The sequence below is a fragment of the Octodon degus genome, unplaced genomic scaffold (assembly GCF_000260255.1).
Source record: "Octodon degus isolate 3935 unplaced genomic scaffold, OctDeg1.0 scaffold00290, whole genome shotgun sequence".
In the NCBI taxonomy this organism is placed as follows: Eukaryota; Metazoa; Chordata; class Mammalia; order Rodentia; family Octodontidae; genus Octodon; species Octodon degus.
In genome coordinates, this window is record NW_004524866.1 from 762435 (window position 1) to 775115 (window position 12681).

The 12681-nt window shown below is 37.4% G+C and overlaps 1 protein-coding gene across 1 annotated transcript in view; it reads left to right on the forward strand.

Annotated features, from left to right (window-relative positions):
• Positions 1–4819, forward strand: part of LOC101559936 (vomeronasal type-2 receptor 116-like) — a 24779-nt gene extending 19960 nt beyond the window's left edge. The window contains exon 6 of the mRNA XM_004647169.1: positions 3870–4819. Coding sequence (XP_004647226.1) covers positions 3870–4819 — 950 coding nt within the window. The remainder of the gene's footprint in view (positions 1–3869) is intronic.
• Positions 4820–12681: the final 7862 nt, after the last annotated feature.

The window sequence follows — 12681 nt, forward strand, 5'->3', positions numbered from 1 at the left end:
CTTAGGTCTGGCTGCTGTGCTCAGCTCCTTCCTGCTGCGGACCAGGGCTAGGACTGGGTCTGGGGGTTCCTGGAAGTTGGCAGAAATTCCTACTGAGCGGGAGGGATGGGGGAGGTACAGCGGAGGGGGGGGGGGCCGCCAGAGGGTGTGGGAGAGGGTCCAGCCCACGCTCCACCTGGGCTGGGACTGGTCCCGCTGGCACAGGGTAGCAGGAAACTCTCTGCACACTCACCGGACCTGGGCTAGGACTGGGTCTGGGGGTTCCTGGAACACGGCATAAAATCGTACTTGGCGGGCAGGGTGGGGGAGGCACTGCGGAGTGGTGGGGGGCGGCCCGAGGGGCTGGGAGAGGGTCTGGCCCACGCTGCGCCTGGGCTAGGACTGGTCCCGCGGGCGCAGGGTAGCAGGAAACTCTCCGCACACTCACCGGACCTGGGCTAGGACTGGGTCTGGGGGCTCGCGGAACTCGACAGAAAATCCTACTCGGCGGGCGGGTTGGGGGAGGCACTGTGGAGTGGTGGGGGTGGCCCGAGGGGCTGGGAGAGGGTCCGGCCCATGCTGCGCCTGGGCTGGGACTGGTCCCGCCGGCTCAGGATAGCAGGAAACTCTCCGCACACTCCCTTCTTTGTATTTATTTCGGCATCTATTGTTACTTTTCAAAATAAATAAAATAAAATTAGAAAAAAGAAATGATACAGAATTTTTATCAAATAGAATAATAGGTATTCAATAATGGTTGTACTTCAGAATGTTATCTTCAAATTAGTTGTCTTTAGATTACCAAAGATAAAATTCTAAATTGATAAAAAGCTATAAGAAATAAAATAGAGAAGAAAAAAAATAAAGTATTCACTGCTTTTCATTAGACCAGCAGAAATCAGAGGCACAATTATCCAAGCTATCTTGTGAATATACATAAATATACCTGTTTCCCTTCTTTCTTTTGGCCTTTTCCTCTACTCAATTCTCGGAAGAATTCCCTTTGTACAGATTATTTCTCTTTCACAATATGTATTTTGTCTTTCAATTTTAATTTATTCTGTAAGGTTTTTACACTAGTGATATAATACCATGTTTGCACATGTGGGTCTGATTTATTTCAGTGATGGTTATGGTTTCTAGTTACATCCATTTTTCTATAAAAACCTTGATTTTTTCTCTTTTTATACCTAAGTAATAGTGCATAGTGTAAAAATACCACATATTTTTATGCATTTCTTGGTTGATATGTATTTGGGTTGCTTTCAAGATTACATATATGTTTTTCAAATTTTTACTTAATTTTAATGAGGAAAAATAGCATTGAGACAGTTTCAAAACTGCCTAATAGGACAGTTCCAATGATTACACTGTATATTGTTATCATCTTACTGGTTATTCATAGTACAAGATGCAGACATGATATGCTGTCCAAATACTCTTAGTACAAATCTTTGTTCTCATTGAATTAAGAGAAAGTAGCTGTATATCTATACTAACTATTTTGTATATACAGATACAAAGTGATCCTTCCTTTGTATTTCCTTTTTTGTTTAGTTTTGTTAGAGATGGGTATCCCATTGATATTTAAATATTGTAGGTACGTGAACTCAGCAAAATAATCCAATATAGTCCAGTAGCCCATAATAGTAGTGGGTTATCTGTAGGACTGGCAATGTCCGAAGTTGTTGACTTGAGCCTTTCACAGCTCAGTATATTAATATGGCTTTACCTTTTATGCCTCGTTTTCATACTTTTCTGCTGGATGGTTAAGCGCAAGATAAAGCAAGACCTATATAACAAGAAATGTAACTTTTGTATCTGATAAGGTCCGTCAAGTCCCCTCAGAATTTCTGCTCTGTTGTATATAGACAAAAAGCCAAATTCTGCATCTGAGGTATTCATCACACCCTGGAATAAAGTAGAGTAAGTTGAGGACAAAGAAAATAAAAGACAAGATATGATCTGGAAGGCATTTTTAGAAAATTATGACAGAGAAAAAATAGAGTTAAATATGATTCTGGTAACAAACTGTGATGACTCAATACAATTGACAGAGAAGAGAAAAATTGAACGCTGGTATAATATGAAGGAAAGTTATCTATTAGTACAGTTACACAGAAACTTTTCACATGAAATTATAAGCAATTACACACCAAACTTTGCTCTGAAATCTATAAAATCACAGGAAAATTTGGCAAAACAATCCTTAAAAAAATTTGAAAACTTCAAAGTAGTAATATCTCTAGAGTTCCAGGTTTATTAATAGATGGCATCTCACAGTGTAGTGTTTCACTCCAAATTATTGATTGATAATATTATCAGAGAAGGGGCCCGGGGAGATGGATCAGTAGAATAAGTGCTTCCCTGGCAAGCACAAGGACCTGAGTTCAATCCCAGGTTCCGCCAAAAAAATATACATATATATTATCAGTGAAATTTATATGCATTCAAAAACATATTAATACTGACATCATTCATTCTTACACAGGAAAAGGAGAAAAAAATCGATTCATTTTAAGAAAGGAACTAAATTGGGTTACTAATAGCTGAAAATACACTTAGAAGAAAACAAAGTTCACTGTCAACTTTGCTTTTTAAACTAAATTCGCATGTTCTGTTCCAAAACCCAGTTTATAAAATACAATTGAATGCATTAGCTCAGGGGAAAAGCAAAAACAAAGTTAAGAAATGGAAATGATACAATAAAATTGTACAAATCTATAATTTGCAAAGAAACAGCAATAAGGACACTTGTTATGCCACGAGGAGGGGGAGAAAATTATCTAAATTTATCAAAACCCGGTGTTTATGGTAACCTGTAGCACAATGCACAAGTTGTGGCCCATTTTTGAAAGCAAAAATGAGAGAAAATTTTTCTGCATCGTACTTCTATCAGACATTACCCTACACATCGTGTTCAATGCGATGAAGAAATCACATAAAACCAAAGGGAGCATCGTGATTGACAGGGTTTTCCAGTGATGTTAATTTTTTAAGTATGACAATCATGTAAAATGAATGAAATGATTCTGGATTTTATTATGGGGAACACATGAGTGCTTATGGAATATGAGATGATCATAAAAACAACTTTGCTTCCTCACCTCAATCATAAGGCTTCATTGATAAAATACTGATTTTGTAACATTTAAAAATCATTAAATATGTGATGATTAATCTGTAATGGTGTTAAAACATACCAGAATCAAGCCATTGAAATAGTGCTATGACAATAAAAAATTAAGCAAATGGTTGCAGAAAGCACTTTCTAAGATGGAGAGCCTAAACAGTGACAACACATTCCATTCAATATGTTTCTTCCTATGTAGCTCCTTTGCGCTTAGCAAATTATACAGACTTCTTAATATGAGGTTGTTCGTTGAAATGTCTGGGGAAGCATGAATAGAGATTTGACATAGATTAAATAAATGAAGTAAATAATAAAGGTTGATCCTTCATTACTTTGTAAAAATAGAATGTTTTATGGATATGCCAGATTTAAAGAAAAAAATAAGAAATAATGCTATTTAAGTGTTAATCTCTGGATACTATTCTGTTAATTTGTGTCTAGAAAAACATGGATATGTGAGGTGTCATAAGGCCTGCCTGGAATGCAGGGTTCTGGAAGGTGAGAGGAAAAGATTTTAAGCAGTGACAACATAATGATTTAAGGAGAACTTTTCACAAAATAATAAGGTTTAAAGGGGCTGGAAATATATCTCTCCAAAGTTAAAGTTCAATCTCACATAAATTAAAAGACACAGAAAGAAAAAAGTATAAGAGACACTAAAAACTGAGAATTTAATTCAAGCAAGTCCAAAGAGTTTCTGGAAATAGGCTTGCAAAGTAAATATTACATGTATGAAAGCAAAAATTCTTTTTCCTAGATATGGAGCAGTGTGGAAAGTGTCCTGATCATCAATATGCCAGTGCTCAGAAAAATCAATGCGTCCAAAAATATGTGACCTTTCTGGCTTATGAAGACGCCCTGGGGAAGGCTCTGGCTGGCACTGCACTGAGTCTCACTCTTCTCACAGCTGCTGTTCTTGGGTTCTTTCTGAAGCACAGAGACATTCCCATCATCAAGGCCAACAACAGGGCTCTCAGCTACACCTTGCTCATCTCCCTCACCTGCTGTTTCCTCTGCTCCTTGCTCTTCATCGGCCGCCCCAACACAGCCACCTGCATCCTGCAACAGACCACATTTGCAGTTGTGTTCACTGTGGCTGTTTCCACTGTCTTGGCAAAAACCATTACTGTGGTGCTAGCCTTTAAGGCCACTGCTCCACGCAGGAGAATGAGGCAGTTGCTGGTTTCAGGGGCTCCAAACTCCATCATCCCCATCTGCACCCTGATCCAGCTCACTCTTTGTGGAGTCTGGATGGGGACAAATCCACCCTACATTGACACAGATGTGCACTCTGAGCATGGCCACATCATCATCGTGTGCAACAAGGGCTCCCTCACTGCCTTCTACTGTGTCCTGGGATACCTGGGCTCCCTGGCTCTGGTGAGCTTCACTGTGGCTTTCCTGGCCAGGAACCTGCCTGACACCTTCAATGAAGCCAAGCTCCTGACCTTCAGCATGCTGGTGTTCTGCAGCGTGTGGGTCACCTTCCTGCCCATGTACCACAGCAGCAAGGGGAAGGCCATGGTGGCCATGGAGGTCTTCTCCATCTTGGCCTCCAGTGCAGGGCTGCTGAGCTGCATCTTTGCCCCCAAGTGCTACATTATATTGGTAAAACCAGAGAAAAATTTTGTGACTGGGATCAGGGACAAAACACATTGTGTGAGAAAGAATTCTTCTTATCATGAACATGCTTCCTCATATACATAGAGGACCTGAATTCAAAGCTGGACCTTATGCAAAGTCGGATACTACAGTCTAGTATGGGCCTCCTATTGTAGCTAAGTGATGCAACTTCTTTTTCTAGTACCATGATGTTCACTAGGAACTATCATCCTCTTCTCTTTAAGTTGATTTTTTTTGTGGATATTTTGTTTTCTATTTAATCCACAATTCATTTTATTGTTGTTATGATTATATTGTCAACTTTGTATTTCTTTAGGCTTTCTCAGTATTTTTTCTCATATTTAAAGGATAATAAACTCCTTGCTCTATGCCACTGTTTCTGAATCATTTAATGTATTTAATGCTTTTTTTCCCTTCAGGAAGAGGAAGCGTGCAGATGGCATCTGCACAGTGGACAAGGTCTGGAGCTCACAGCAATATTATATGTGAGTATGTATAAGGAGACCAAAAGGTCTGCAACAGAAAGCCCATTGGTCTTCACTGGAAGGCTGGAGGATCCAAGGTTGAACCTAAAAATTCTGTCCTAGCAGTCAGGAGATGACATCAAAACTGAAAGTGAAGAGTGGAGCTCTTCCCAATAAAGTGGAAATGTCTGTCTTTCCTCATTTCCCTTTTATATACTTAAGGTGATGAGTGACCCTGTAGTGTGGAATGCTGAATGAATTGAGTTAAGTTTCTAAAGCTTCTAAATTGAGCACTTCTGCTGCATTCTCAGGATCCTTTTCTCCCCAATCTCTTACACTCTCGAAACCTTCACCTCTCCCATCCAGCTCAAGCTCAGGTCCGGCAGTGCTGAGGTGAGCTCTTTTGATCCCCTGTGCTGGCTGGATCTCTGCGGATCAAGCCTAGGCCAGTCTCTAACATAAGGGCCACTGAAGGTCATGCCCCGAAGTCTGCAAAGTAAGTGAGAACTAGCCCAACCTAGGCACTGCTAGTTTGTCAGAGAGCTTCTGTCTTCCCTATGCCCGTGGGACCTCTCCAGACCAAAATTCAGGCCCACAGCATGAGTGAGACACACTGCTATGCCCTTAGGACATCTCCACTCCTCCGGAGCCCCTGCACCCAAACACTCCAAGTGATTGAGAATTTCTGCTACTCTTTTGGGACCCCCAGATACAGACAAGCCCAGGACCAGCTAGTGTGTGAAAGACTTTCTGTGCTCCCCTGTGCTCCCTGGGTCAGAGGCATAACAGAGTGGTACCACAGGTTCACTGTTTCTCCAGAAGGGCACAGCAGGTTCACTTCCAATGGCTGCAACATGAAGGAGCTGAACACAACAGCTAGACTCAAGATAGATGTAACAGGATAAAATCAAACTTAATAGATTTGCACCAGAATTTCGATAGGTGCTAAGCCTCAAAGATCAGAGGTCAGTGCTACAAGAAATGACAAAGAGAAGGAGTAAAATGCAATCTCAGGCCTTAAGCCAACCCAGAAAAAGTGCAGAGGTCATGAGCTCAGCTGAAATGAATGAATTAACAGGGTCAGAAATAAAGAAACAACAGCACAAAGGTATATAGGAACTCAGAGCAGAATTAATTTCTGAAATAAGAAAAGAAATCGCTGAATTCATAGCATCTGAAGTAAAGTATCAAGCGCAGAAACATATGGGGGAACCCAATCTAAAAAATACTCTGCACTAAAAGAATTAATAACTTTTTCTAAAGAACACATTGATAAAAAAAATACAGGAGATTGGATATAGGATGAGTTCCTTAAATGAGCAGTACAGAAAAGACATAGATCGCATGAAGTAGAGTCAAAGAGATATAGAGGAACTTAAAACCTCAATCACAAGCTTGCAAAACCATTTGAATGAATGTCAAGACAGAGTTTCAGAACTTGAAGATGTTAGGGTAGATAATTAAACGGTAAAAGAAGATCCCTTAAAAACAACTAGAATGCAGGGAAAAAAATTCATCACTTGCAAGACGATGCAAAGATGAGCAATGTGAGACTAATACCATCAATGAGAAAGAAGGAGTCAATACAAATGATCTAAAAAGAACATGGGCAGAAGTAATAGCAGAAATCATCCCAAATATGTGGAAACAATCTGACATTCAGATAATCAAAGCATACAAAATGCCAAATAACTTCAACCCAATTTAAAACACAGTGAGGAATGTAACAGTCAAAATTCCAGAAATCCAGCACAAGAATAATATACTGAAAGCCACTAGAGAAAAGAATCAAATCATATTCAAAGGAAAATCCATCAGAACATTGACAGACTTCTCTTCACAAACCATGAAAACAAGAATAGCATGGAGCAGAGTACTTCAAGTCTTCTATGAAAACAAATTCCAGCCTAGACTACTATACACTGCAAAACTCTTATTGAAGTTTGATGGAGAAGTGATATACTTCCATGAAAAAGAACAACTAAAGAATTTCATGATGACAAAGCCAAGCCTACACAGACTCATGAAAGATGTTCTACAGAGGGACCAAAATGATCAGAACTCCACGAATAAGAACAGGAAGAACCCACTAATTAGGGCAAACAATTAAATACAGGAGAAAAATGAGTAAACAGCATTAGGTAAATAACATGTCAGTTGTAAGTCAACACATCTCAATTACAGCCATCAATGTAAATGGACTCAATTCACCAATTACTAGAAATAGACTGGCACAGTGGATTAGGAAACAAAATCCAACAATATGTTGTATACAAGAAAAACATTTAACTCACAAGGAAATTCAAAAGCTGAAAATCAAAGGATGGAAAGCAATACTACATGCCCCAGCACCTCAGGAAAAAAGCAGGGTGAGCAATCCTGTTTGCAGACAGTCTCAACTTCCAAACAAGATGATCAAATGAAATAAAGATGGCCACTAAATACGGATTAGGGGGAAAAATTCAAGAGGAAGAGGAAACACTTGTGACTATCTATGCATTAAACGCAGGAACACCAAACTATATAAGACAAAACTTAATGCAGATGAAAAATCTATTATTCAATACTACATTCTTAACAGGAGACCTTAACACCCCCTTCTCTCAAAAAAATAGTTCAACCAGACAAAAAATTAGCAAAGAAGTAGCAGCAATGAAGCAGAGCTTGAAACAAATGGACTTGGTGGACATATACAGAGTGTTCCATCCAACCACAGCACATTCTTTTCAGCTGCACATGGGTCGTTTTCTAAAGTAGACCACATACTAATCCATAGGTCATGTTTAAGTATATGCAAGGCAGCAGAAATTATCGCATACATATTATCTGACCACAGTGTAATGAAACTGGAAATAAACAACAAAAGAAACCAGAAAAACCCAATGAATACATGGAAATTAAACAACATCCTTCTCATAAATCAATGGGTCACAAATAAAATTAAACAAGAAATTCAACAATATCTACAATTCATGAAAATTGAAACACAATGTATTGGAATCCATGGGATGCAATGAAAGCACTTCTCAGAGGGAAATTTATGGCCATGAACTCACATATTAGGAAAATAGTAATGGAACAAATAAACACCCTAATGCTGCACCTCTGACATCTGGAAAAGGAAGAGCAAACCAAAGTCAGAGCCCAAAGATGGGAAAAAATCATAAAGATTAGATCAGAAACTAATTCAAGTGAGATGAAGAGAACAGTTCAAAGAATTAACAAATCAAAAAGCTGGTTCTTTGAAAGATTAAATAAAATGGATAAGCCTCTAGCTAACCACATCAAAAACAAGAAAGAAAAAATTCAACTAGAAGCAATAAGGAATGAAAAGTGTGTAACCACCACAGACTCAGTGGAAATTCAGTAGATTATCAATACCTACTTTGAGGTTTTTTATGCTCACAGAATAGAAGACACAGATGAAATGGATAGATTCCTAGAAATGTACAAGTTACCAAAACTGAATAAAGAAAATAAAACAACTATTAACAACACAATAGCAGGAAATGAAATATGAAATGTAGTAAAAATCTTGCTGACAAAGAAAAGTTCAGCTCCTGATGGATTCACAGCTGAATTCTACATGAAATTTACAGAAGATATAGTCACTATACATATCAAACTCTTCAATGAAATTGAAAAGGAAACATTTATCCAAAATTATTCCTGAAGATAAGTATTATACTGGTACCAAATCCAGGGAAATACACAACAAAAAAAAGAGAACTACTGGCCAATTTCGCTCATGAACATAAATGCAAAATTCCTCAATAAAATCCTAGCAAATACAATACAGCAAATGATTAAGAAGATTATACACAACGACTAGGTAGGATTCATCCCAGGGATGTATGGATGGAACAATATTCAAAAATATGTAAATGTAATACACCGTATCAATAGAAAGAAATCTGAAAACCACATGATCATCTCAATTGATGCAGAAAACGCTTAGGACAAAGTCTAACACTCATTCATGTTCAAAGTCCTACAGAAATTTGGAATATATGGCCTCTACTTCAATCTGACAAAAGCCATCTATGACAACTCAATGGCTAATATAATTCTAAATGCGGAAAACCTGAAAACTTTTACTCTTAGATCTGGTATAAGACAAGGATTCCTCTATCACCCCTACTATTCAACATAGTTCTGGAATCTTTAGCTAGAGACATTAGAAAAGAGGGAGAAGTAAAAGGAATAAGAATAGGTAAGAAAGAAGTTAAATTATCATTATTTGCAGATGACATGATACTTTTCTTGGAAGAACCAAGAAACTATATCAAGAAGCTACTAGAATTGATACACAAATTCAGTAGCATAGCAGGATACAAAGTCACTAACCAAAAATCAATAACGTTCCTCTACACAGATAACAAACACACTGAGAGGGAAATTAGAGAAACAATACCTTTTACAATAGCACTGCAAAAAAAAATGAAATACCTTGGAATTCATCTAACTAAAGAGGTCTAAGATCATTTCATGGAAAATTACAGTGCTCTGAAAGAAGTGAACTTAAAGGATTTCAGAAAATGGAATGATATTCTCTGTTCCTGGATAGGAAGAACCAACATTGTGAAGATGGCCAAACTCCCAAAATTACTGTACAGATTTAATGCAATCACTATCAAACTACCAACAATCTACCTCCTGACCTAGAGAAATCGTTCCTAAAATTGATTTGAAACCAGTAAAGACCTAGAATAGTAAAGGAAATCCTGGGCAACAAAGACAAGTCAGGAGGCATTACAATTCCTGACTTGAAATTATACTAAAAACTTAATGTGATAAAATCAGCATGGTATTCTCAAAGGAATAGACTTGAGGATCAATGGAATACATTAGAAGATGCAAAGGCCTCTATGAACACACTCAGCTACCTAGTCTTTGACAAAGGAGCCAAAGATGCATATTGGAAGAAAGATAGCCTCTTTAACAAATGGTGTTGGACAAACTTGCTGTCTACATGCTGAAAGCTACATCTTGACCCAGGTCTATCACCATACACTAAGCTAACGTCAAAATGGATTAAAGATCTAAACATTAAAACAGAAACACTAAATCTCCTGAAAGACAAATTAGGAGGAACTCTTGAAGACAGGGGTAGGCAATGTGTTCATGAACAAAAGTCAAACGTGATCATAGAGGATTTCAGAAAGTGGAAAGATATTCCCTGCTCCTGGATAGAACCAATATTGTGAAGATGGTGATAGTCCCAAAATTATTATAGAGAATCAATGCAATCCCTCTTAAAATACCAAAAACATACCTCAACAGACCTAGAGGAGTCATTTCTAAAATTTATTTGGAATGAGAACAAAACAAGAATATTCAAGGCAATCTGGGACAACAAGGCAAGACAGGACGGATTTCAATTCCTGAGTTTAAATTATACTACAAAGCTACTGTGCTGGAAAAACTGACTCTCTGCATGCTGAAACTAAAAACTTAACTCACATCAATCACCATGCATTAAACTAAAGTCAAAATGAATTAAAGATCTAAGCATTAAACAAAAACACTAAATCTCCTGGAAATTATGTGGAACTCTAGCATACATAAGGTTAGGCAAACAGTTCATGAGCAAAAATCAAACTGCACAGGAATTACAGTAATGGACAGGAGCCAGCAAAATAGCTCAGCGGATTGGTGCAAGCAAATGGACGGGCTGGGGGATCAAGATCTGGTCTGATGTGCTGGCCATACCCCCTGGGCATACCGAGACCCTGATTGAGACTGGGTGTGGTGGCAGCCCTGTAATGTCAACTCTTGGGAGATTATAAATAGGAGAATCACAATGAGTCTGATCTAGTAGTGAGACCCTAAACACCTTGTAGACCTTTTCCTAAAAAATACAAAAAAAAAAAAATCAGAAAGAAAAGAAAAGAAAGGATTAGCAACTGGGACCTCCTCATATTGAGAAGATTTTGCATGCCAAAAGAAATTACAAGCAGAGTAAAAAGATAACCCTCAAATTTGGAAAAAACTTAAATAATAAGCACTCAGACAAAGGTCTTCTATCTAGAATTTACAAAAAACTAAACAAGATTATGGCACCAAAATTTAAAGACTAAATCAAAAAATGGGCATCAGAGATGAATGCACACCTTTCAGAGGAAGAAATACAAGAAGCAAATAAATACATGAAAACATATTCCACATCACTAGCCATTCCTGAAATGCAAATTAAGATAACACTGAGATACAATCTCAACCCAGAAATAAATGGCTATCATAAAGAAATCAACCAACAATAAATGTTGGAGAGGCCACGGGGGCGGGGAGGAAGAAACCCTTCTTCCCTGCTGCTGTGAAGGTAGACTGGTGCAGAACCATTTGGATAATTGTACTGTCCATTACTGCTAATCTTTTGAAAAGAGCAGGTAATACTCAAATGTTTTTCTTCTTATTATTATTCTTATGTTATATTCTTCTTTTAAATTGTTGAAAATATTTTTGTTCATTTGAGTTTTTTGTTTAAGTGAATCTCGCATATTTATATCTGGTAACCTGAACAACTAATTTGAAGATATCATCATATCATACATTAATTATTGAATTCCTATTACTTTCTTCAGTGAAATTTTGTATAATTTCTAATGCTTTTTTCTAAAACTAATTTGTATTCATTAAAAAATAAAAAAATAAATGGATATTATTGAAGATTTTAAGGTAGATTAGAGTTAGAACATCCCTAACGTTTTTGTAGAACTCAACAGCAAGTCCATGGCCCATTCTTAGTATTTTATTACTATCATATGTTCAAAGCCTTTTATTAAATTTCTCAGAGTTTTGTTTTCTGATTCAGTTTGATATTTCTAGTAATGTATTATTTATTCTAAATCCTCTAGTTTGTTAGAGTTAGAGCTCTTAAAGTAGGTACGGATTATCTCTTGCATTGTAGTGCTGTCTGCTGCTATTTTTCTTTTTACGTACTAACTGTATACACGAGTTTTTTCTTTATCTTTTTTTGGGGGAAAATTGAGTAAAACTATTTCTATGTTATTTTTTCTTTTTCCTTCCTTCCTTCCTTCCTTCCTTTCTTTCTTTCTTTCTTTCTTTCTTTCTTTCTTTCTTTCTTTCTTTCTTTCTTTCTTTCTTTCTTTGTTTTTGTTTTTTTGGCAGAATTGGGGATTGAACTCAGATCTTTGCATTACCAAGGAAGTGATTATGCCACTGAGCCAACTCCCCAGCGCCTATATGTTATTTTTTTCTTTCAAATATCTAGATATTTGAGAGCTCTTTGATCTACAAACTGTGGTACAGGGTTTCAGGATAAATCCTCAGGGGATTTGACTAACCTTGTCAGATATAAAAGTTACGTTTGTTTTTATATAGGTTTTGCTTTATCTTGCTCTTGACCAACCAGCAGAAAAGTGTAAAAACAAAGTATAAAAAGTAAAGCTATATTAATATGCTGAGCTGTAAAAGGCTCAAGTCAAAAACTTCTGACATTGCCAGTCCTATGGAAAACAC